At 42.7% G+C, this 27,603-nt stretch overlaps 1 protein-coding gene across 1 annotated transcript in view; it reads right to left on the reverse strand.

Annotated features, from left to right (window-relative positions):
• Positions 1–27,603, reverse strand: part of LOC147017366 (uncharacterized) — a 117,295-nt gene that overhangs the window by 39,902 nt on the left and 49,790 nt on the right. The window contains exons 11-14 of the mRNA XM_085847715.1: positions 27,329–27,549; positions 19,452–19,536; positions 16,207–16,413; positions 11,975–12,187 (exon numbers count right to left, since the gene is read on the reverse strand). Of these exons, the coding sequence (XP_085703841.1) occupies positions 11,975–12,187; positions 16,207–16,413; positions 19,452–19,536; positions 27,329–27,549 (726 nt within the window). The remainder of the gene's footprint in view (positions 1–11,974; positions 12,188–16,206; positions 16,414–19,451; positions 19,537–27,328; positions 27,550–27,603) is intronic.

A 27,603-nucleotide genomic window follows, 5' to 3' on the forward strand; every position in this document is an offset into this window, starting at 1 on the left:
ATAATTGAGGTAACACCAGTCAATGAGTGTATTATGAGAATAAGGATTTGTAACTCCTTGGGTATCTTTTCCATGGTCTGTATATGCGCCGACTGAGGCGAGTGATCTCACCGTGAAAGGCGCATTATATGCCACGCTCGAGGTTGTGGTTGATCAGTTGCCCCAGGCGAGATACTCTTCTAGTCTTGGAGGATTTCACTGCATCGACTGGAACTGATAGGGATGGTTATGAGACATGTGTTGGTCCCCATGGGTCTGGAACTGTGAACCAGAATAGCACTAAGTTCCTTGACTTTGCAAGAAGTCATCGACTTATGGTGGCTGGTTCATGGTTCCGGTGCCCACAGGTTCATCGCTGGACTTGGGATTCCAATGCTGGTGGTGTGTCAAAGGAGAATGACCACGTGCTTGTTTATGGTCACTGGAGGATGATCCAGAACTGCAGGTTCTACTGGAGTGCTTAGTTCATCAATACTGACCACAGGCATGTTGTAGAAACTCTGACGATGTAGCTTAAATCTGGGAGAATTGTACCATCCTAGCCTCAGCTGGATAGTGGCAAGCTCAAAGATGGGAGGGTAGCTGAGGATTTTGTAAACAGGTATAGTGAGGATTTGGGGATCTGGGTACTTTGGGAATTCCTGAAGAGTTGTGGGGTGCCATTAACACCACCGTCCTTGATGTTGCATTGGATGTCTTGGAACTCACCCTCGGGTTAAATAGAATTTTGTCTCTCAAGGGACCCTGGATACCCTTGACCAGAGTCGCAGGGCCAGGCTTAATGGTAGAGCTGAGCTGTTCAGGGAGTTGAGGAGTAAAACTGTATATGCGCTGAGGGCAGACAAAGGGGCCTATATGTGAGAAATCTATGAGGGGGTAGAGGATCACCTGTGTTCAAGTGATTCTCATCCTGCTTGTAGTGGAATTCATGCATTGCGTTCCTCCAAGCCCATCCCTTGGTATACTGCATTTGGAGAGAAAGGTGTTGGTCTCTTGACAGAGGAGTCCGAAGTGAAGGCCCGCTGGGCCGGTTACTTTTAGTGATTGTACCAGGCTGATCCACCAGCTGTAGAATTGGATGTCAGGAGTGTTTCTACCCCTATTGCTGACAATCCAATCAACTGTGATCCAACATTGTTTGTGGAAACACAAGCTGCGGTGCACCGGTTGAAATGGGGGTAAAGCTCCTGGAATCTGTGGCATCCATGCTGAACTTCTCAAGGCTGGTGGAAATGCTGCACTCGTGTCGTTGCATTCAGTTCTGTGCTCTTCCTGGAACACAGGCATCATCCCAACTAACTGGAAGAGGGGTCTTGTTGTCCCTCTCTGGAAAGGGAAGGGTGATTGCCAAGACTGCAACAACTACCGAGGGGTGACTGCTCTCAGTGCCGGGCAAGGTCTTTGCTCAAATAATTCTTCATGCGGTTTGCCACCATCTGCTTGAGCACCAGCGCCCAGAGCAGTCAGGCTTTACACCAAAGATTGACCGTATCCTTGCTCTTCAGGTCCTCACCGAACGCAGATGAGAGTTTCGGCAGTGGCCGCTTACAGCCTTCGTTGATCTCTGCAAAACATTTGATTCAGTGAATCGGGATGCTCTCTTGAGGACTCTTGGTCTTCGTGGGGTGGCACCAAAACTGATCAATCTGATGTCTTAACTATACTCTGGTACTGAGAGTGCTGTGAGATGTGGTGATACCATCTCAGACAAATTTCTAGTTGTTACTGGAGTTCATCAGGTGTGTGTACTGGTCCCCACACAATTCAGCACTTGTATGGACTGGATTCTGGGGAGGATGTCAGAGAGATCAATCTGTGGTGCATCATTTGGGAATGTCAAGATCTCTGACCTTGATTTTACAGATGATGCAGTCATCTTTGTGGAGACTGGATATACTTTTGGGGGCCTTCGTGCTGCTGAGTGAGGTGTCACAGCTGCTGGGATTATGGGTTTTTGGGGGTCAAAACTAAGGTCCAGGCTTGCAATGACATCTTGGATGCTGCTATCTTGTCTGTACCAGTTTGTTGTGAGGATGTTGAGATCATGGGGAGATTCATTTACTTTGGCAGTGATATTCATGTCTCAGCTGGCTGTGAGCCAAAGTTCGAGAGACATCTGGGTCGGGCATTGGGAGTCTTGGATTCACTGGATCAGGGGTGTGGCGCTGTCGGTACCTGTGCAGGAGGATGAAGGTCCGAGTGTTCAGGTCCTTGGTGCTTCAAATCTTGCTCTATGGATGTGAGAATTGGATTCTGACCAGAGATCTGAGATGGAGACTTAATTCCTTTGGTACCAGGTCTCTTCGGAGAATCTTTGGCTCTCGCTGGTTGGATTTTGTGTCCAACGAGCGATTGCTGAGACTCATGAGATTTAACTGCATAGTCCGTGCGCATCAGCTCTGGCTGTATGGAAATGTATCTCGTTTTCCTGATGCTGATCCTGCTCACCAGATTCTATCAGCAAGGGAGCCTCGTGAGTGGAGGAGGCCAAGGAGCCGACCACGTGCCTCATGGTTGCAGCAGGTTAATCAGCATCTCAAGGAGATGGGGATGGGCCAGGTATCTGCCTGGGGTATGGCCAGACGGAGGCCCTTGAATACCGGCGGAAAGTGGACACAGCAACGTGCTGCTCTGGCGAATACTACCATACCTGACCTCAGATGAACAGACCAGAGCAGTCTCGACTTGCTAGACATCAAGATAAGTGGGAAAAAATAGTTCGCTAATAAAGATGCTTGCATGAGTCTTTGCGCATGAATGATGAATCCCATTGCCTATCTGATTTTTCTCACCATCGCATTACATATGGCCTGTATATGGATTGTTTATAACATATATTGGGGCCTTATACATGATTTCTCCCAGCCATGGTTCCAAATCAGATGTCCAGTATTGCCACCAACACCCTTACGGTCTCATTTCGACCTTTATTTAATGCATAACCCCATTTCTAAGGTTCGTGAGCATTGTTTAATTCTCTCCAGAGGGAAATTTGGAGAAAATTTGACGTACACACCGATTCAAATTTGTCAAAACTATTATAAAGACAAATTAATTGATCAATTCCTTCCAATGATGGCATAATGATGCAAGGAAAACACACAGGTGGAGGCTATTCAGCCCATCATGCCTGCGCAAACACCACACTAATTTATCAGCAGAACATCCAAAGAAGAAAATAATCTTTTATTATTATTATTATTATTATTTAATCTGTCCATTTTAAGTTTTTGTACTTTTATTTCTTCTTCCCCTCAGGGGAGGGGGCATGGGCTTGGTTAAAACACGCACAACATCAACCACACAACACCCCTTGACAAGACCCCCACCAACAGCACTCCGTACACAATCCCCCATCAATGCTCAAGCGACCAAAAAGTCCTGTCAACATCCATATACCCCTTGATCTCCATAACTTCCAGCTAACTATGTAATTCTAATTTAAACTTATCGACTTTTTCTCCTGCCACTACCTTTCCAGGGAGACCATTCCATGCATTAACTACTCTCTGAGTAAAAGTCCCCTGCCTTGCTACCATCTTAACTCTCCTCTTCTTTACTCTCAAGCTATGGCCCCTGGTCCTATCACTGTCTACTCTGTTGAATAATTCATCTGCACTTATTTTATCTCCATCTTTCATTATCTTAAACATCTCTTTCATATCTCCCTGTAACCACCTCCTTTCTAGTGTGTAAAGCCCTGTCTCCTTCAGCCGCTCCTCATAGCTGAGTCTATCTCAGCCCAGAATAAATATAGTAGCCCTACGCTGAACCTTCTCTGTAGCATCTATGTCCTTCCGGAATTGTGGTGACCAAGACTGCACACAATATTCTCGATGTGGCCTCACTCAATTATTGTACAATGTTAACACCACCTCTTTTGATTTATAATTGATCCCCCTCCAAATATAACCCAAAACCCGATTTGCTCTACCGAAGCTGCCTGGCACTGTACTGCCTGCTTACCTCCCATATCTATTTCCACCCCCAGATCCTTCTCCTGTGTGATACACTCCAAAATTAACCCTTACATCCTGTAATCTCCATTTTCATTGTTCTTTCCCATCCCCAACACCTTACACTTGCTTCAGGTTAAATTCCATCTGCCAATCTTCTGCCCAATCTATGCAAGTATCAATACTTTCCTGAATCTGATCACCACCCCCTCTGCAATCCAATTTACCTTCAAGCTTTGTGTCATCTGCAAATTTGGAAACCTTACTCTTTACCCCATTATCCAAACTGTTAATGTAAATAATGAATAGTAATGGTCCCAGTACTGATCCTGAGTACCCCAATACTTCCATCCTCCCAAGATAAACATCCTCTCAGTGTATCAGCAGTCACTGATTGACACACCTTTCAGTACTATTATAACCAGCTATCCAGCTATCCAGTTCAAGTCATGGCCGATTTCTGGTGACATTCATGATCAGATGTCTCCAAACATACCTATCCTGCACTGCTTTCAGAAACTCTGCCAGAGACAGCTTAGTTTCAGCTTTTACCCAATTAATTGGGGTTGTGTTCCATAACTAATTGGCTTGCTATTGCTTGCCAAGCCAGCCTTTCCTAATCAACCATTTCATTGGAGTGCTTCCTTGAGTGTTTAAAATCAGGCAAGCCACTTGACAAGCGTTCTACAAGCTGATTGGTAATGGAACACACCCCCTTCTGAACATATTGATCTTCTCAGTTGACAAGATTTTAATCTATTTTTGGTTTAAATAAAGACCAGCCTTTTCACTTTCCTTCTTCACTGTCTGCAGCCTTGTCACTTTCTGCAGACAGAGTGGAATCATCAGCAGACCGAAGGTTGTTGATACATCTTCCGCAAATCTCGACTCCAGCATTTCTCTCATCCAAGTTATATTTTTGTCAAAATTATTTTAAACAAAAATTAATTGGTCAATTCCATCCAATGATAATGGCATGATGATAATGATAACACGGGGGCTGGCAGGACAGCATCGAGCTCTGCACACTCTCCGTTACGCTGTCTAAAGCCGCTGTCACACCTTGAAGTTTTAGCCAGCGTATGGCAACGTATCAAAATGTATGTAAAACGCTGGCGTACGCTGAACTACTGATGTTTTTTTCAGTTTTTGGCGTATTCATAACGAGTTGGACGTATGCATAACATATTAGTAACATACACAGAACGTTTCGATAACGTATAGATAACTTATACCAACGAATGCTTAGCGTGTTGTTGGCGTTCACAACCTATGCCCAACGATAGTCTAACGTATGCATAGCGCGGCAGCGTATCGCGGACGATCATGTGGCGTAGCATATTAAAAGGCTGCCGCTCGACGATTCAAATCATAACCGCACTAGACATCGAAGTGTCAATGCCCTGTCACACCTTGACGATTTAGCCAGCATATGCCTGACATTTGAAAAATTTGGCAAAAACGCTGGCACACGTCGAATACGTTATGGGTAAGTTTTGTATTCGTTAAGAGCACGATGAAGCATGCTGGCATACGCCGTAGTACGCCGACAAATTTTAAACATGCTCAAAATTTTTCGACGTATGCCAGCGTATGACTCACACGTTCTGCATACGCTGGCCAGAAATTGTAGGCACGTTATGCAATCGTTGACACACGTCGACACACGTTACTTGCAAGTTACTCATAAGTCGAAACACGTCGAGGTAATGTTTAGCGTACCCGAAACTTATTTCTAACCTATGAGTAACATGCTTTGAACCTATGAGTAACGTGCTTTGAACCTATGTGCAACATATCTCCAACGCATATTGACGTATGTAGATGTATTTGACGTCTTCCGGACGACCACAGAACTTACTGAACGCGTTACTAACTTACAGCTACCGTATAATGGCATATTGGCAGCGTTTAGGGGAATTGGTATATAAAAATGGGGTTCACACAGGAGGAACCCGTCAGTGTTCCAGACTCCATGTTTGTTTTTTCTTCGGCATGACGGTAATGTTGCACTTCGATTTCTAGTGCGGTTATGATTTAAATCGTTGAGCGGAAGCCTATTAATTATATTATATTATAACCGCACTACAAATCGAAGTGTCAACATCACCGTCATGCCGAAGGAAAAAAAAAACCATGGAGTCTGGAACACTGACGCTAAACGCCCAGTCACACATTGACATTTTAGCCAGCTTATGCTGATTTTTGGAAAATTTGTCTAAAACGCTGGTACACGTTGAATACGTTATGGGTAAGTTTTGATAACATTGAGAGCACGCTGCAAAACACTGCCATACGTCGTAGTACGCTGGCTTCAAACATTGTACTTTTCGGTTGTCCTCAAATTTTCCATGCTTGAAATTTTTCGACGTATGCCAGTGTATGACTCACACGTTCCGCATAACGCTGGCCATAAGTTGTAGGCACGTCACTCGATCGTTGACACACGTCGACACACGTTACTTGTAAGTTACTCATAAGTCGAAACACATCGAGGTAATGTCTAGCGTACCCGTAACTTATTTCTAACCTATGAGTAACGTGTTGTACTCACGTTACACGATCGGTGACACACATCGACACACGTTACTTGTAAGGTGCTCACAAGTCAAAACACATCAAGGTAATGGTTAGCGTCAGTGTTCCAGACTCCCTGGTTTTTTTTTCTTCCTTCCTTCGGTATGATGGTGATTTTGACACTTCGATTTCGAGTGCGGTTATAATATAATATAATTAATAGGCTGCCGCTCAACGATTTAAATCATAACCGCACTGTACACTGAACACCGTCATACCGAAGAAAAAAAAACCGGGAGTCTGGAACACTGACGCTAACCATTACCTTGACGTGTTTTGACTTATGAGTACCTTTCAAGTAACGTGTGTCGATGTGTGTCAACGATCGCATATCGTGCGTACAACTTATTCCCATGGCATGAGGAGCGTGTGTCATACGGCAAGTACGTCGTAAAATTTTCAACATGTTTAAAATTACAAAATGTACTCCACTTAATACGATGTATGATAGCGTACTTTAGCGTTCTATTCACGTATACCAAACTTACCCATTCCCGACTGGACGTGCGCCAGCGTTTTAGATGCATTTTTCAGAGGTCGGCATACGCTGGCAAGATCGCCAAGGTGTGACTGCGATGTTGACACTTCCATTTCTGCGGCGGTTATGATTTGAATCATTGGGCGGCAACCTTTTAATAGGCTACGCCACGTCATCGTCAGCGATACGTGCAGTACGCTATGCATCAGTTAGACTATCGTTGGGCATAGGTTGTAAAGGCCAACAACAGGTTCAGCATTCGTTGGTATAAGTTATCTATAACACAACGAAACGTTCTGTGTCCATTATTAATACGCTATGCAGAAGACCAAGTCGTTATGAATAGATCCGAATCTTTTAAAAAAAACATCAAATGTTCAACGTAAGCCAGCGTTTTACATACATTTTAATACGTTGCCATTGCTGGCTAAAACGTCAAGGTGTGACTGGGCCTTAAACATTACCTTGACATGTTTCGACTTATAAGTAACTTACAAGTAACGTGTGTCGACGTGTGTCAACGATCGCGTAACGTGCCTACAACTTATGGCCAGCGTATGCGGAACGTGTGAGTCGTACGCTGGCATACGTCGAAAAATTTTGAGCATGTTAAAATTTGTCGACGAGCTCGGCGTACTACGATGTATGCCAGCGTGCTTCAGCGTGCTCTTAACATATACAAAACTTAACCATAACGTATTCGACGTGTGCCAGCGTTTTAGACAAATTTTTCATACGTCGGCATACGCTGGCTAAATCATCAAGGGGTGACAGTAGCTTAACCTGGGTTTGAACCCTGAACCAGCTGTCACCTCGGTGTCATCCCATCATTGCCTTCCTTGTCTCATTCAGTACTGCCTCAATTCTCTCGACACCTCGACATACTGATTCAAATTATCTCCACACCTTTAGGTAAGCACAGTAAGAACATCTCAAATCTTTGGACGGAGTTAGTGCAGGTTCTCCAAGCACACACAACTGAAGATGATGTGATAAGTGTAAATGTTCCTTCAATCTCAGGGGGGGGGGGGAGCATTGGGCCTAATCAATCACATCTGAGTGAGTTGCCAAAGAGAACATTTGGGAAAAATCATTCTTTTTCGGTTTTCTACAACAACCAATTCCTTTCAGTTGAATATTCTGTTCAACAATTTGCTATGTTCTGCTTTCTTTGTCATCACTTTCACTCTGAAACAGGTGATGCTGAGCATTCATTTATCAAAAAAGGTGTGCAGGATTAGAAGAACATCTCTGAAGCATTTCTACGTTTCCATACAATGCACATGAAAGTTGCAAATGGTATGATGTTTGGACAATTTTTCAAACAGAGCGAAGAAACAGGATCGGACGCAGTGAACCTTACGGAAAGTCATAAAATCCCCTTTGAGAGAAACAGGGTTTACCTTACAATAGTTTGTGACGTTGTCAAGATACTTTCAAAGCTTTCTTACCATTTTGTGGGCACACTGAGGGAAAGGAAGATAAATTGAAAAGGAATTCACTTGAATTTTATGATTTATTTTCAAAGTAGTTTCAAATCGAGGCCAAATTAAAAAAACAAACAAACCTTTTTTATGAGAATATGGAGAGCACTAATTCATAAGTTTAACTCTTTTTTTTTCAGCTGTTGGTTTCATCAAGTTTAGTTTGAGTACAAAGCAGATGCAGATGGGCTTTGCATTTTGAGATGCCTTGTCTCTGCTTTCATTATCCTTGCCTGCATCAATATTACACGCGTTATACCCGTTCCCGCCAAGAGCAAAATAAGGTGCCATGCCGACTCTTTCAGGCAGGGATCAGTGGTTAAACCCGCAGATTGACCAAGCCATTTTTGATTCAATAACGATCAGAAGTACACACAGATAATTCCTTTATGAAAAATAGCTCGAAACACCTCCCGCTATGGTGATCCACTTTCAAAGGGAACCACACTTGTGCAGGGAGGAGAGATGGGGTTGTGCCCATGACTTGAACCGAGGTTCCACCAACATGTATGCAAAATTTGGTGGAGATTGGGCCAAGAGTATGGAATTGCATACAAATCAAACTGCTACACACACACACACACACACACACACACACACACACACACACACACACACACACACACACACACACACACACACACACACACACACACACACACACACTTCTTTGAGGAAATTAACTTTGGAAACTCACCTGACTTCTTGCAACCGCTCTCCCGTCAACCCCACCTCTCGGCCCCCAGAAATCTATTTATGACGACTTCTACTGCCAAATAGTCCAGTTCTTTATTTCCTTTTTAGGTCATTTCTTCAACAATGCAGTCTGTCTTCGTCTCAAATGTCAAGTTTCAAACAGACAACAAATCCCTGTGAGTCTTGGTCATTTTCAGATGCAGGCCAAACAATAATCTATCCCCTATAACTTCCTTCAAAATGCCATTTAAATTTTAATGCATACAGAGAGATAAATATCTATAATCACAAAATAGTCAGTCAATGATTCAAATTCTCACTTTAACTGATAGTCCATACAGCAATGCTGGCAAATATCCCACAGATGACAGTTTGTTGAAAAACTCTTCACCAAAATGTTTTTTTTTTACTGGAGAGGCAACACAGCAAACAAATTCCAGTGTAATATGAAGAAGAAGAGGAAAAGAAGCATTACCAGTCCCCACGCATCTCTGCCAGTCCCTTTCTTGCCCATGTGCTGGGTACAATTCTGTAAACTCTCCATTCATAAGCAAATACCAAATCCCAATACATAAGTCTCTAACTTTTCTATATGATCAACTGAAAGCTGTAAAAGTGCCATGTTTATCTTTAATAAATCATTTGCAATGGTTAATAGCAAGCAACGAAAAAGCAGTCTGTCTTTCAAACAAGCAGGTGTAGATTTAGAGAAAAATAAATCAAATTATTAAATTATTCGGCAAATGCACAAAGTTCAATAATGTTACAAAGAAGTTTGAAAATTGGCCTTTCTAAATCAACCACTATTAAATTATCCCAGTTGTTGTGGGTATGGGGTCACCTGGACTCAGGAGGAGGAGGAAGAGGAGGAGGAACCTTTTTGATCATTAAACTATCAACTCATTTGGAGAGAAAGAGTAAAAATCTGAATTGGTAGAAGTTTGGAGTAGGTCATCTTTTCGACATTAAACTACCCTTTATAAAACTCCTACAACACAATATTACTATACTTTCTCAAGGCTAGTGTTGGTTAGTGTGATTGGACAATTCCAATTATCGGTTTATCAATGAAATGTTGATAAAGGTGTGCTAAAAGTCAAGGGAGCAAAGTAAAGCCGACGTTTCCCGCATTAGCCCTTCGTGTGTGCAAGAGCAATGCGAGGATGGAGAGGGGAATCGTAATTATTGTTGAGTTGTCTGAAAGTTTGAAGGGGCTCAGTCAGATTAGAAATGAAGAATCAAAAGGGGATTGCATCAATGATGAGGGATCAAGGGTAACGAGAGATGATTCATGAATGAAGGGTCATTGAGGGGTTGAGGATAAGAAAAACGAGTCACCTTCCTTCCATAACAACTACTGAATGTTCATTGACATACATTGTACAGAATCACTGTTATACAAAGCAAACATCCCTGGTTCCAATCTACAAAGTCAGGTTTGACGATAGAAAGACTCTGATGAAAACAAGTTTCAGGTCTAAAGCAAGATTGGTTCTTATATAATTCATTATCGAAGCCAGTTCATAAATTTCACCCTCACATAATTCCTGCCATCTCAAATAATCCATGACAAGAGAAGCTGATGGAGCATTTGAAATGTCCACCTTGCTTTCTTCTGTTGCAACCTGAAATAAAAACAAAACTATTTTAGACTTGATACTGGAAATATATCAACAGCTACTCGATCAGGGAAACAAAACAAAAACAAAACATCTGAACACACCCATTGAGCAGTGTGTTATGGAATGTGGGTTTTCACTTCAACAATCACCAGATTTTCCATTTTTTTTATTTCACAGAAATTGTTTTCCTTTCTATCATTTTTTTGGAAGCTGTTTTGAGTGTGCTGACACACAATATGCAAGAATAACCATTTTGGTCAGTAAACCATCAACTCATTTGGAGAGAAAGAGTGAAAATCTCAATTGGTGGAAGTTCCATTGCTTCCATTGCTTTATTGAAAAATATCAATTTCTGACACAATTTATCACGTTGCTCCTGTGACCCTCTTCAAGAAATCTCTATAATCACGGCACACTTCCTGGCATGTATTATTTGGGTTTGTCTCATTGTTGTTACTCCCATACCCCATTGGATAGTATATTGGGCGCACAGGCTTCGCTCAGAATTCATCCTGGACATGTTGCAGTTTCATTGGAAGAATCGTTTCTCGAGGCTTCAAAAAGGGTTCTGTAGTGTGTAGCTCAGTTTGGAACATCTCACTCTCACTCTCCAAAGATTATTTCAAGCAGTTTTTCAATTTTATTTCAATTACGATGTTTGTTCGGTCCTTGACATTTGTATTGTTGCCTTTTAAACCTTCCAGAAGCAGACCCAGACAGTGCCAACCTCAATAGTTAAGAAGTTATCACCCCGCTGATTATATTATAATTTATCACGACCTTGTCTGAAAACCTGCCAACCTCCTCATTAATCCAGCCATAGGGTTCGTATCATTCTCTGGAACTTACATGTCGCAATTACATTGTCAACTCGGACTTTTAATAACTTACAGGAGAACCCAAAAACCTTTTTTTTGTGCAGGAACCTCATTTGGAAAAACCCATTTAGGACATGCAATCATTGTGTTTTGTATCATTTTGAAGAAACATGCTCACAAGAGTACAAGCTATACTCATCATAATAACCTGCATTACAATCAGTGGAATCTTCACAAACATCTGGTAATGTTTCCGCAACCTCGTATCAGCAAGTCACATGAGATCAACCAACATACAATAGCAAAAGTGGATAATTTCTGAACAATACAACTACTTACACTCATTTGCTCAGCTGAGAAGAATGTTTGTCAGTGATACTTCGTAAAGTTGCGGCCACGGTTTCCACAATGTTCATGTTCATGTTCATGGTTCGATTTGATTCTGACAAAGAGTAATGAACCACTAATCGGGCTGTGCGATTCCTAATGTACCTTACAGAAACTGGCATCTGGTCGTCTGCCTGCTCCTTGTCATCCGTTATGATCACTATAGTGCCTGCGAGTGAAATGTACCAGAAAATGAAGAACAGTCAATAAAATGGGTCAACTCATCACATCCAAAATTAGAAATAACTGCTCCCAATCCCCTACACCCTCCTTTTGTTCAATTTTGCACATTGAACAATGACAGTTTAAACAAACGTCACATAAACAATTCAATAAAAAAAATAGGAGGCTAGTTAGAGCCAGGAGGTAAATTTTCTGACCAGTAACTCTCACAATGGAAAAGGTTTGCACTTCCATCTCAAAATGTGAAACATTCTTCCAAAGGACAGATGATCATCCAAACAAATTAGTACTTTGGAGGTGGAGGCTAAGGAAACCACTGTATCAGCTGCTCTGAGGGAACCGCCAAGACCGCAGGGTTTGGGCAGTATGCTCGTACTAACTGAAATGATCCTTGTCTCCATTCTCAGATATATGCTGGTCGGATATTTCTTCTAAAACCAATATTGACAACCATTGGAGATGATTTCTTAGTTTGGTGAGAGGAATAAGTTGCAATGGATCAACCTTTTGGAGCCGACACAGATGGATCTTCGGGCATGTTAGAATGCCATTCTGGGTTCAAAACTTGCATGAACGCACACATTTCTGACGTATGTTTTTACTGTACTGCATGTTACATAGGGAGGCCATTGTTGCCAAAATCTTGCCACATTTAATTTCAAAAGTGATCAACTACATCTCGGGGAATGCCTTGAATACGTACCTCTTCAGGGAGTTGTGCAAAGACTTCAGGGAGAAAATCTGTTATTTCACATGGCCGTTGTGGAACATTTGTCGTTGTGGAACAATGTCAAACAGACCTTAAAGCTGCACACCTCGATCCAGGAGTTTGTTATTTATTCAGAATAAATGTAACTTGCAGACTCACTTTGTTCATAAGAAATGGGTTATTCATCTCACATACCTCTTAAAGATAGTTGTCCTGAAGAATATACTCAACATATCACTGTGAAGATTTCCACACACCTACACTTGGTCAAAAAACACACCTAGACTTTGACAATAAACTTTTGTCGTCTGCAGCCTGATGGAGTACTGCTCTCCACTCTTGGCTGGTGCTCTTCCCTCTCACCTTTCTTGGCTTCATGTTGTGGAAACCAAGGCATTTTGGATCATTGGTATCTCCCGCGATGAGGGTGAGTCTTTGGTCTCTCACCGCAGGCAGGGCAGTGGTCTTTGTCTTCCACCATCTCCTCTCCGGCCTCACCCCCATGCTCTGTCTGAGATATGCCCCCCCCCCATATTTACGCAGGGAGCTCAAGGTCCACCAGCAACCCCCTTCTGGTACAGCTACCAAAATCACGAATCACTGATCACCACTCTTCAATTCCTCTTTTTCCCCACCTTTGGAACAAACTCCCACTCTTCCCTCCATGTCTTCAAAACAGCTGTTCACCACCTTCTCTTATCTTCCCCCATCCAAAACAATGATCATTTTACCCCCGCTAATCCACCCCAAACCCAACTCCTTCAAATTCCCTGCTTTCCTTCCTGAAAGTCCCTGTAGTGTAATGACTTGAAAGTCCCTGTAGTGTCCATCTTCTTTAACCTGTGTACCATGCCCCATCCCTCTCCCTTCCACAGATCTCCTCATTTCTCGGTTCCTCACTGTTTTTTCCTTCCCGATCCCACCCCTCTTGTCTACTGCTCCCCTTGTTGTACGTTCTGTGTGTTAGCTCTTATATGAGACTCGACAGTGAATACAAAAAAATAAATAAATAAATAAAGTTGTTTGAGATGACACTCCATTTGTGTCAAAGTTAAGTTGGCAAAGGAAATTTGGCCATGTTTCAGATACTCAACAAACTGAAAACTTATAAAGGTGGAGAGTGCTGGTTGATGAACACGAGAGCGGCAATGTTTCGAACACTTGAGTGTGCTCCGTTAATAATTTTCCTCAGATTTTCCAGATCTGAACAACACCGATTTCAACACAGAAGTCCGTTCAGTGAGAGTTCTGATTTAATGGTTGCTGTGCAAGAGGAGTTCATTGAAATTAGCTCTGCAAAAGACCTGTGTGCTGAAGTCTTCTTCCAATTTGATGTATGTGGTTGATTTCAACTCAAACATACAGTGATGAGAAAATGTTTGTGAACCTTTTCGAATTTTCTGTATTTCTGCATACATTTGACCTAAAATGTGATCAGATCTTAACCTAAGTCCTAATAATAGATAAAGACATCATGATTAAACAAATATCTCACACACACACACACACACACACACACACACACACACACACACACACACACACACACACACACACACAGACACACACACACACTTTTTCATTTATTTATTTAGCAAAATGACCCAACATTCAATATCTTTGTCGGAAGAAGTATGTGAACCAGTTTCAGTAACAGTTGGCACCCCCTTGAGCAGCAATAACTTCAACCAAACATTTCCTTAACTCTTGATAAGTCCTGCACATCAGCCTGGAGGAACTTTGGCCCATTCCTCCTGGAGAACGACTACAACTCAGAGACATTTGTTGGCTTTCTTGCATTAACTGCTCGTTTCAGGTTTTCCCACATTTCAATTGGGTTAAGGTCTGGACTTTTGACTTGGCCATTCCAAAATGCAAAACCGCTTCTGCTTCAGCCATTCTGTTGTTGATGATCGTTGTCTTGCTGAATGACCTTCTTTCTGTTAAGCTTTAAGCTGAATGACCTCCTGCATTATTGTACACCTTGCTCTTGGAGTGATTTTCAATGGATAACCACTCCTGGAAAGAGTAACAATGCTGTTGAATTTTCTCCATTTGTACACAATCTGCGTGACAGTGGATTGGTCGAGCCCAACATCTGTAGAAATGGTTTTGTAACCCTACCTGACTGATGAGCATCGACAACTCTTTTTCTGAGGTCCACAGAAATCTCTTTTGATGGGGGAATGACACGCTTCCACAAACCTGTGTGGTGAAGACCAGGCTCCGATAGTGACAAACAAAGTTTATGTTTTTCATTCAGGACATTGACACCAAACTCACTCCTGATTGTCATCCCATTGATTGAAAGACCTGACTAATTACCCCCTTAATTGAGCTAATTAACCTCGAGGTTCACATACTTTTTCCAACAAAGAAATTGAATCTTGGATCATTTTGCTTAATAAATAAATGAAAAAGTCGATTTTTTTTTTGTGTGCTATTTGTTTAATCAGGTTCTCTTTATCTATTTTATGACTTAGATGAAGATCTTATCACATTTCAGGTCAAATTTATGCAGAAATAAAGAAAATTCTAAAGGGTTCACAAACTTTTTCTCAGCACTGCAGTTAAGGTTCATGTTCAGATGCTCCTTCCTTTCCCTTCTTAAGAGTTGAGAGAATGTGGCTTTTCCAATCTTCCATTCAGAAAACCCAAATATAGGAGTCAACTGCACATGGAGAAAGACTTGCACTGTGCACTGCAAAAGACAATCTCAAATTGGGAAGCTCGTTGACCAAAAGTAAGATCAGCCATGTCCTTGATTACTAAAACTTATCAGCTGTCCGGTATATATTTTAAATATTCACAAATATTAATTCCCTCATAAGGAAGTTCAATGAAGAAGTAAGCCATGAGAACCATTGAGCCTGCATAATGGTTGTTTAGGCGATGTTCTATCCTTTTTAAATGCTGAACATGAAGCAAGGAAACAGTCCGTAACATTTTAAAACTCTTTGGTATGACTCGGCCGAGGTTTAAACCACCAACATCCCAGACTCAAAGCAGACCCACTAACCATTCATTATGCCACCGAATGTTAAAAATTATTACAATAAACTGTAATGAAATGTGCAATCATTAATTTTGCACTAAATTAGGAACATTCGCAAAGATGGATGTTTGGAGGTATACGACCTCATCAGAAATGGTAAAGAAACTACTGAAGGTTGGAAACCTCTCCTCAAGTACAAGGCAAATTGTAACAAGTAAAGTCATCACAGGGTCCTTCTTACACTGTCATACACTCTAAAACTGCTGATCAGCATCAAAGCATTTGAGGCATTCATCCAAACCTTCATCTGATGGGAAAGTTTCAGATTCAATATCTTTGTTTCGACAAAACAGCAAGGTAGGCCTTGTTGTGGATGCACATTCATTTGGTGGTTTTTTCAACTTTTCAGATTTTAAAACAGTGGAACTTTTCTTCAATGTCTCTTCCAGTGTTTCAAGAAAGATTTCTGCTATTTTGTCTTGGTCGCGATATGTGTAATAATGATAATCTGCAGTGAAAAAAAGATAACAGGCAATGAGGACTCATAAACACATTCATTTCAAAGTCAGTTATGGTTAAAATTATCGTTTCCTTGCCATGATTTTTCCAAAATCACAGTGCATACGAAGATCATCCCGAAAGGTTATGTCACCCCAATTACACATTAACATTGCTCCATTGACAAGTAATTGTCATCGTATTCTATATAATCTTACTCTTCAATGCACTGTGTCCAGCAATCAATCAACTCTTTCATCCCAGCATGGAAGACTTCCTTCTGAAACATTCTCAACACAGTGGATGTGATTCTCCACAAAGTATGATACCCATAGTTGAAGAATTCTCAAGTGTGGACAAGTGTGAGGAACAATTGCACAATTTTATTGGCTTATTTCAAATATATTTTCTTCTGCACACCATAATAGTTTGGACGTATATCTTGTGACCACATACTTCATACTAGATCAATGCCATTATGTATTTCAATTCCTGAAACAAAGCATATAGTGTGTGAAAAAAATTTATATTTACCTCTGCAATATACTTTCCACTAAAGTGATTCTTCACCATTGAGAGATAGGGCCAAAACTATATAGTAATGTGTAGCATGATATTTCAAAAATGTATTGCCCGATATGTTCTCGTGGATCAGGCATTACGTGGTGGAGATATGCGCTCTCCTGAGTGCCCTTCTAGTTTTTTTTTAAGTGATTCTTCACCATTAAGAGATAGGGTCAAAAGCTATATATAGCATGATATATCAAAACGTTGTGGACGAGTTATGACAAAATTTGGTGGATGAGTTGGGGAGGTGACAAGAACAAGCCGATTAGATTTTGGTTTAGGTCCGGATCCAGATCTGGCCTATCAATGGGATACAAAACATAAGCTGTTCAGCCTGGCAGAGGTATGTGCTCTTCCGAGTGCTGTTCTCGTCTAACCTGTAATCATCTAAACTTGACTCATCTGTTGGAGTACATAATTCCAAATAATTATCAACATCAAAATTAATCTTTAAATCTTGTTTTTTTTGGTGTGGAAACTGACTTGCAAGATAGCTTAGAGGGACACACACTTCCTTTCGATTTGTCTTGCCTGGAATCGAGGATGCACCAATCAAGCCAAAGGATCCATTAGCACTGGTGTCACGAGCACAGTGACATAACAGTGTCACTGGTCATTGGTGGATGTTAAAGTCAAGTTTTCTTTCGCAAAAAAAGGGCAAGTTATCACTAGCGAACTAATCAAAGTCCAAATCGCGATCAAATTTAGTCGAACGTCAGGCCGAGCAAGCCTGTTCATTAAAAACACGGGTCAAAAACATTGCCTGGCTGACCCCACAAGAAGGGGGTAAAATTGGGACAGTAGTAGTAGTAGTAGTAATAGTACTAATAGTAATAGTAGTAGTAGTAGTAGGTGTGGAAAGCATGGTTAAAGAGCCAACCTGTTTTTAAAAAATAATTTTCTGATCATTATAAAACACCAGGGAAAGAAACAATAATCCTTCATTACAAATACCACCATATCCCGGATTCAGGTGTCTGTATCGGCTTTTACATGTTTTATGAAGAACCATGTATTGGTTGGTTGTACACACCAGATAGATGATTTATGTCTGGGTGGGAGTGCTCCACAGAAATCTCCGATCATCAGCCTTCCACAATTGTTTTGAAACATTCTTAGCATCTAAGCTACCGAATAGTGATAGTTTGGGGGCTTATTTCTTTTGAACATTCCCTTGCAAGGATTTGACCACTGCAAGGCCAATCTCTCTCTATCGAGTGCAGCCTGTGGCTGCTTGTTGCATCATTGGTTGGGACGCGGCTATGCCGCTGATGCAGTGTCCCCCTTGTGAGAGATGTTATATTGAGTGGTCACGTTCGATCCATAGCTGAACATTAATCCATAGTCAGTAACTATATACCAGCTTGTGCTGCATTCGAACCAGTGTGTTCCTGATACTTTTAAAATGTATTCTGCAGACAGCTTCTTTTAGTTTAGCTTTGTCCCTGGTTTTCCTTTAGTTAACACACAGCATGTCCTTGGGTGAACTGAGATGCTGATACTCCCACGTTTCAGTTCTGGGAACAAGGGCTTTGTGTTTGTTATCAACAGGTGCCAATGATGTTTAGCAGCCTAGTGTAGGAAAGATGTAGGGTGGCCAATTCTCCCGAGGGAGGAGGGAGTGGGCTAACTGGCACATTTATTTTCTTATTTCCACACCCAATTCTGCTTTTGTGTGCTTATAAATATACGTGTTTTGTAGTTTGAACTTTAATGTGATTCGGAGGCCCACCGTTGTTGGTTTAGGGTCGTTGCATCACATTCCGTATGCATGTGCTATCTTTTGAATAAATCGCATCATTCGAGAATCCTCATTCGACTCTGTCATCACACCCCTTACCAGTACACTGGTGCTCATTTTGCCGACCTCGGAAGGATGGCAGGCTGAGTCAACCTCCTGGTGTCTTTTAATTCAGCGGCCAACGGGGCTTGAACTCAGGACCCTAGGATCCCAAGCTGCCACCCGAACCACTAAGCCAACACCAGGCTTGCTAGGCCAATGAAAGGCTGTCTTATCTGCTGTCACAGTATCATATGGTATGAATCTTTATCTCACAATATGTTCATTCTTACATTGATTCTGTGTGCACAGTAGTTGAAGCATTTCGGAACCCTCTTTTCTGTAAGTTAAATAAAACAACTCCGATTAAAATCCTGTTCTTGCTCAAATTTTCTTTAACTTCCTATATTCCATGGATTAAATCATCCTCAAGCCAATGAGGAAGGGAGAAGGTCGAGCTAAGGATCAAAGGAGCTTCAACATCATGATGAAGCATCTTGAGATACTACACATAAAAGAAAGTTGTAATGTTTCATTCGTTGATCTCTTCTCTTATAATCCAAATTATAACATAAATCTTCAATATCGAGACACACAATGTAAATGTACAGTAGATTTGATGGCACATTAAATCATGTGATAACCCCACTGAAACAGAAATAATGTCACTTTGTCATATTTTGGATCATCATGACACCTACCTGGGGGAGTTAAAGAAGTCGTTTGAAGTTTCTCGTGATCAGAACACATCGCAGAACCTTCAGACTCAGATGGGACACCACACATCTATTTGAGGAAGAAAAATAAAAATTCCAGATTATAATAACATTGTAATTAAATTATCTTTAGTGATATATACTAATACTCTTTACAGGATGGTGTTTTATTCGTATTATTAAATGTCAAAGGAAGAAAACCTTAATTAAAACACAGATATATAACCAATATAAAGTATGATTCAGCAATGCTTGAATTGCTTTTTCTGTAAAAAAGAATCCACACATTCTCACACAAGTTGTGATCACAATCAATTGGCACATTGCCACCACAAATCCTAATGCTGATATTCACATGCACATAAAATTACAAACTCAATTGATATACACACATACAAGTTGGATCACCCGATCAATATCGGTTTATTTTGGCTTTCGTAAATGATTAAGAAGATTGACGTTTAAAGTTATAGCAAAAACTAACCAGGGAGTCCCAAGCAAAAATAAAATTCCTTTCCTGTTATAATTCTCTGCAGACTACTGTAGAATATGAGAGTAAAACTTTCATATGCTATAGTTCTAACTGTAGCATTTTTGCCTGGGGTGCACCATGGCAATGTTGGGCCGAATGGCCTCACGTCCTTGTTTGAGGTCAGTTTCTACTTGGACTCATGTCAAGCAGTCTCATGTCGGTTTTTATCTGTGATTTTCAGACATGTGCAGGTGTTCGCGCATGCACGCACATGCACACACGTGCACGCACGCAAACACACACACACACACACACACACACACACACACACACACACACACACACACACACACACACACACACACACACACACAATGCCATGTTGTGGGTGGGGGGTGGAGGGAGTATGACCTGCCCCTGGATACATATGCTTCTGTGGAGATTGTCCCAACGATTTTTAAATGTTGAAGCTGCTTCAATATTTGGGAATGTCCTTCCTTCCATCCGTCCGACAAAAAGGAAGACACGAAACCTTTCCCACCATGCTTAGTTGTAAAGGGTTCTCAAGTGTAATTCTCAAGGGTTCTAAAGTGAAATTCTCGTGGGTTACAAAGGTTAATTATCAAGCATAATTATTAGGGGTTCTAAAGGGTTCTAAAGAGTAATTCCAAAGGGTAATTATGATGGGTTCCAAAGGGTAATTCTAAAGGTTTCTGAAGGGTAATTCTAATGGGACCGATATGGTAATTCTAAAGGGTTCTGAGGGGCAATTCTACATGGTGATTCCAAAGAGTAATTATGATGAGTTCTGAAGGGTAATTATAATAAGTTCTAAATGGGAATTCTAAAGGGGAGTTCTGAAGGGTAATTATAATGGGTTTTGTTTGTTTATCACTTCACCTATTTCATGTATAAAATGCCAAACTGAAGCGCTTCCTTCAGACACGTGTGATTTTTTTTTCCCAATGATTTTCAAATATGTACGCGCACATACATGCAGAGAATTTATGTATGCCCCGGTTAGAATAGGTGTATGCCCCGGTTAGAATAGGTGTACCATATCCCTGTGTGTCGTAAGAGGCGACCATGGTTGCGTCAGGAAGGGCATCCGGCATAAAAACCTATGCCAAATCATTATGCGGACAACAAAACGAATTTCCATACCGGATCGGTCGAGGCTCGGGTTACCAATGACCGCCACTGGTACCGGTGGTCAGCAGGGTACCAGTGGAAATTGTGCTACTGCTGGGCAAAGGAGGAGAAGGAGACGGGGAAGGCGAGTCCGGAGGCAGTGGGAGAGGGGGAAGGGTAGAAGTGTGCAGGTGAGAGTTGGAACTCTGAATGTTGGGACGATGACTGGCAAAGGGCGAGAGTTGGCTGATATGATGGAGAGAAGAAAGGTGGACATACTGTGTGTACAAGAGACCAAGTGGATGGGGAGTAAGGTTCGGAGCATTGGAGGTGGTTTCAAACTGTTCTACCATGGTGTGGATGGGAGGAGAAATGGTGTCGGGGTAATCCTGAAGGAAGATTATGTCAAGAGGGTATTGGAGGTGAGGAGAGTTTCTGACCGAGTGATGAGTGTGAAGTTGGAAATTGAAGGGGTGATGATGAATGTCATCAGTGCATATGCCCCACATATGGGGTGTGAGATGGAGTATAAAGAACATTTCTGGAGTGAGTTAGATGAAGTGGTGGAGAGTGTATCCAAGGATGAAAGAGGTGATGCGTAGGTATGGTCTCAACAAGAGAAATGTGGAAGGGCAAATGGTGGTAGAGTTTGCAAAAAGAATGGAAATGGCAGTGGTAAACACGTATTTCAAGAAGAAGGAGGAACACAGGGTGACATCCAAGAGTGGAGGAAAGTGCACACAGGTGGATTACATCTTAAGCAGGAGATGCAACCTGAAAGAGATTAGTGACTGTAGGGTGGTGGCAGGGGAGAGTGTGGCTCGACAGCATCGATTGGTGGTCTGTAGGATGACTTTAGAGGTGAGGTTGAGGAAGAGAGTGAGGGCTGAACCAAGGATCAGATGGTGGAAGCTGAAGGAGGAAGACTGTTGCGTGAAATTTAGGGAGGAGGTGAGACAGGCATTGGATGGTGGTAAATATGGGTGGGATGATTGGGCAACGACAGCAGAAGTTGTGAGGGAGATAGCAAGGAAGGTGCTTGGTGTGACATCTAGACAGAGAAAGGAAGATAAGGAGACTTGGTGGTGGAATGAGGAAGTACAGGAAAGTATAAGGAAGAAGGGGTTGGCGAAAAAGAAGTGGGATAGTCAGAGAGATGAAGAAAGTAGGCAGGAGTACAAGGAGTCACGGCGAAAGGCAAAAAGAGAGGTGGCAAAGGCCAAGGAAAAGGCATATGACGAGCTGTAAGAGAAGTTGGACACAAAAGAAGGGGAAAAGGATTTATACCGATTGGCAAGACAGAGGGACCGAGCTGGGAAGGATGTGCTGCAGGTGAGGGTGATAAAGGACGCAAATGGGAATGTGCTGACGAGCGAGGAGAGTGTGTTGAGAAGGTGGATGGAGTACTTTGAGGAGCTGATGAATGAAGAAAATGAGAGAGAGAGAGAGAGAGAGAGAGAGAGAGAGAGAAGGCTGGAAGAGGTGGAGATAGTGAATCTGGAAGTGGGGTGGATCAGTAAGGATGAAGTGAGGACTGCTATGAAGAAGATGAAAAGTGGAAAGGCGGTTGGCCCAGATGGTATACCAGTGGAGGCATGGAAGTGCTTAGGAGAGATGGCAGTGGGGTTGTGAACCAGATTGTTCAATAAAGTCTTGGAAAGTGAGAGGATGCCGGAGGAGTGGAGATTAAGTGTACTGTTTCCGATTTTCAAGAATAAGGGTGATGTGCAGAGCTGTGGAAATTACAGAGGGATAAAGTTGTTAAGCCACATCATGAAGTTGTGGGAAAGAGTAGTGGAAGCTCGGTTGAGAGGAGAGGTGATGATTTGTGAGCAGCAATATGGGTTTATGCCATGAAAGAGCACCACTGATGCGATGTTTGCTTTGAGAATGTTGATGGAGAAGTATAGGGAAGGCCAGGAGTTACATTGTGCGTTTGTGGATTTAGAGAAAGCTTATGATAGGGTGCCAAGAGAGGAGTTGTGGTATTGTATGAGGAAGTCGGGAGTGGTGGAGAAGTATGTGAGGATCATGCAGGATATGTACGAGGACAGTGTGACAGCGGTGAGGTGTGCGGTAGGAATTACGGACCGGTTTCAGGTAAAAGTGGGATTGCACCAAGGATCGACTCTGAGCCCTTTCCTGTTTGCAATGGTGATGGACAGGTTGATGGACGAGATCAGACTGGAGTCCCCATGGACTATGATGTTCGCGGATGACATCATGATCTGTAGGGAGAGTCGGGAGCAGGCTGAGGCGAGCCTCGAGAGGTGGAGCTACGCACTGGAGAGATGGGGAATGTTAGTCAGTCGGAGTAAGACGGAGTACATGTGTGTAAATGAGAGGGAGGGTGGTGGTATGGTGCTGTTGCAAGGAGTTGAGGTGGGGAAGGTGGATGGGTTTAAATACTTGGGATCAACTGTCCAAAGTAACGGAGAGTGTGGGAGAGAAGTGAGAAAGAGAGTGCAGGCAGGATGGAGTGGGTGGAGAAGAGTTGCAGGAGTGATTTGTGACAGAAGGGTAGCTGCAAGAGTGAAGGGGAAAGTATATAAGACGGTAGTGAGACCAGCTATGTTGTATGGTTTGGAGGCGGTGGCACTAACAAAAAGACAGGAAGTGGAGCTGGAGGTGGCAAAGTTAAAGATGCTGCAATTCTTGTTGGGAGTGACGAGGATGGACAGGATAAGGAATGAGTATATTCGAGGGACAGCGCAGGTAGGACGGTTTGGAGACAAAGTGAGAGAGGCGAGATTGAGATGGTTTGGACATGTGCTCAGGAGGGAAGCGGAGTATATCAGGAGAAGGATGTTGAAGATGGAGCCGTCAGGCAGGAGGAGAAGAGGAACGCCAAAGAAGAGGTTCATGGATACGGTGAGGGCGGACATGCGGGTGGTTGGAGTGTCAATGGAAGATGTGGAGGATAGAGCGAAATGGAGAAGGTTGATCCGCTGTGGCGACCCCTAACGGGACAGAGCCGAAAGAAGAAGAAGAAGACATACATGCAGAGAATTGCCTTGCGGGGGATGGGAGAGGGGTGGAGAAAATGCCCATGACCTGTCTTTGGTGCACTAAGTTCATGTGTCGTTAGTCCACACCTGTTGTTTAGGGGGAATATGTGTGATTCATCCGGGCTGCGATGCTTTGAGTTAGCCATTTTTCTTTCTCTATCGTTATTTTGGACCATTAAGCCACCAACAACTCAAACACCACCACCTTCGCCTCTTTACCTCCACAACTCCATCCCGCAAACATCGCTTCACCGCCATTCCCAAACGACGCCCGGCAACCACCAAACCACCACAGCAAACCCCACACCACCTTCGCCGTTCTCCTTCCACAACCAACAACCACACCACCTGTCAACACCGAACACCGTCCTATCCAGGGCCCGTTCAGTGATTATTGTCGAGCCGCGGGTACAAATGCGGTCCTTTTAGGAGAGGAGAAACGGATCAGGAAGGCTTCACGCCCCTTTCCTTCCATCCAATGATTGAACATCGGGTGGCATGGCCCGCCTCCAAACCCGCTGTGAATGCGTTCCTTTTCGGAGAGGAAAACGGATCAGGAGAGGCTCACGCCCCTTTTTCTCCATCCAATGGGCGAGCGTCGGGCGGTGTGGCCCCACCTCCAAGCGCGTTTTGATCCGCTAATCTGCATACAAGCTCCTCCCCCGGTCTATAAAGACGCGAGAACAACGCAGCTCATGTGAAAAGAAATGTGTGGAGAAAGTGGCGCAGAAAAGGGTGCAGAAAGTGGTGCTGGTCGGAAGTCGTGGAGTCTGAGGTGTGTGTTCGCGGGGATCGGACGGCGAAGGGGACGAAGCTCGGAGTGGAGGTCGATGGACGAGTCGCGGAGTGGAGCAGGGACGCAGAAGAGGGCTCAGGGGCGAGAGTTCGCCAGAGTCGGTGCGGTCCCGGGACCCCGCTAGCGGGACGGAGCGTCCGCCATTCCCCTCTCCCGACCCCGAGCATAAACAATCCCCCCCCCATCCGCGCTGAGATAGCGCCGGTAACCCCGTCCGTTCCCCAACCCAACCGTGGTGCCTGCGCGACGCACGCCTGGAGGAGCTCACCGGCCATACCAGGGGCATGGAGTCAGGCGCGTTACGCGGACATTGCGGCTAGCCCGCCATCGCGCCACGAGAGCGCGGGTAAGACCCCTTCGGTCTCGTGGACCTGGCCGATCACCCAGGTCCCACGTTCATTTGGTCCACGGACCTGTCTGCCTCCTTGCCTGTGAGGGTGGCTTGTGTTTTCTTTGCTTTTGGTGTAAATGTGTGTGTGTGTGGCGCCAGTCTACTAAGTAAACCCGTATAAGTACTTGTACATTGCGTTATTCAGTTGTAACTCTGTGATGTGTTCTTGCTTTGACTGTATACGTGCATTGTTTTTGTATAACTGTGATTGTAAAATATGTGCTTGTCTGTGTGTGGAATAAAAGTGCTTGTCGAACTGTTTTTCCATTTCGTTGCGTCCTTTCCTCCGTTGAAAGTTCCATCTTGCATCACGTAAGGGATTGTAAGTGGGTGTAGACACCCAATAAATAATCTGAACCATCGACGTCGACGATAACTCTGCTCGGTTTTCCCTGCAGCACGGAACGAGCCGCTTAAGCGGTTCGTGTCCGAAGTCGACCTGGTACAACTCCTCGGTACGCTACCCGCGCGGGTACTTAGGTATATCGACATTCGGCGATTCACCCTATTTCGCGCGGGTAGAATGCGGACTGGGTTGTGGTGAGGTTAAACCCCCACCCGCGACTGGCTCCTGGCGGTAGTTCCAGGAGGGTTACGACTGAATTGTCCATTCTGGTGGGCGACGCGTCGTGATTCGAGTTACGTGGCTGATCGCACGCCGGGCGGGCGAAATTCGTAACTGTATATATATATATATATATATATATATATATATATATATATATATATATATATATATATATATATATATATATATATATATATATATATATATATATATATATATATATATATATATATATATATATATATATATATATATATATATATATATATATATATATATATATATATATATATATATATATATATATATATATATATATATATATATATATATATATATATATATATATATATATATATATATATATATATATATATATATATGTGCCTGGTGTTGGCGCAGTGGTTAGGGCAGCAGCTTGGGATCCAAAACGTTCTGAGTTCAAGCCCCGTTGGGCCAGTGAATTAATACACCAGGGGGTTGACTCAGCCTGTCTTCCTTCCAAGGTCGGCGAAATGAGTACCAGTGTACTGGGCCAGTGTATACCCCGGTTAAAATAGGTGTACCATATCCCTGTGTTGTAAGAGGCGACCAGGGTTGCGTCAGGAAGGGCATCCGGCGTAAAACATGTGCCAAATCACTATGCGGATCATACGGATGATCCGCTGTGGCGACCCCGAACGGGAGCAGCCGAAAGAAGAAGAAGATATATATATATATATATATATATATATATATATATATATATATATATATATATATATATATATATATATTATAAAATACCATCTAGTTTGGTGGGTTGTAAACAGCGATCCTTTTTCATTGGTTACATTTATGCACCAAGTCCAACTGCCCTCAAGGCATTAAGTCAAATGCATTGTTGACAGGACCACGAGGGGTACTGAGATTATCCCCTCCCAGAGGGTAATTTATGAGCCAATTCGCTTTGTACAAACAATATGAGTGACGTTTTAATACTTCTGATGTCCTCTGTTTTCAGAGGCTTTCAATCCAAATGTGTAATACTGTTGCATTCAGCAAGATTTGCATCACAATCCCTCAAAGCCAGCCCATTGTCTTCACTATGAATGCCACCATCATACCAATGAACAATTAAAAATTTATCATTAACAAGCGAAACTATTTCTTCTCAGAAAGAATATACTGTGCATAATAATAGAGTGGTGTTGGTTCAGCTCAACCTGCATTGCGCAGCTGAAACATGCTGGGGGAATGGAAATTGAGAAAATATTTGGGAAGATGAAGGAGGATGAGGAGGGTATGGATGAGAAATTATGCTTGAAGAGTTGGGCAGGATGAGATAAAAGGTGAAGAAGGAAATTGGTTGGGAGAAGGCAGGTGTTAGTGTTGGTATGTAGGAATGGGCCATAAAAAAGTGAGAACATGGGTATGTGAAGGTATATCAAAAACTCCACAATCTTTTACCATTGCCACAAACTACAAGAATTGGTTTCAAAAGCTTGTGGACTTACTGGATCATCAGTTTGAATTGTTCCTCCAGTGTTGTTTATTGAAGTTATTTTCTCTTTCATGAGTCTCAAACCCTCCTGATTCTCCTCACTGTTGTAACTTGCATTTGTTTGAAACAAGAAGATGTCCACCACTGCATGGCCTGTCTGTTGAACTTTCTCAGGATCAAATAAATCTGGTCCCCTTGGCTTGCGTTTGATGGAAACCTCAATGAGGGACCGGGCTGAAAGTACAATAACTGGCATCATTTCAGTAAATTCCTCAATATTTAATATTA

The sequence above is a fragment of the Eptatretus burgeri genome, chromosome 11 (assembly GCF_056783735.1).
Source record: "Eptatretus burgeri isolate ZD-2024b chromosome 11, Ebu_testis_v1, whole genome shotgun sequence".
In the NCBI taxonomy this organism is placed as follows: domain Eukaryota; kingdom Metazoa; phylum Chordata; class Myxini; order Myxiniformes; family Myxinidae; genus Eptatretus; species Eptatretus burgeri.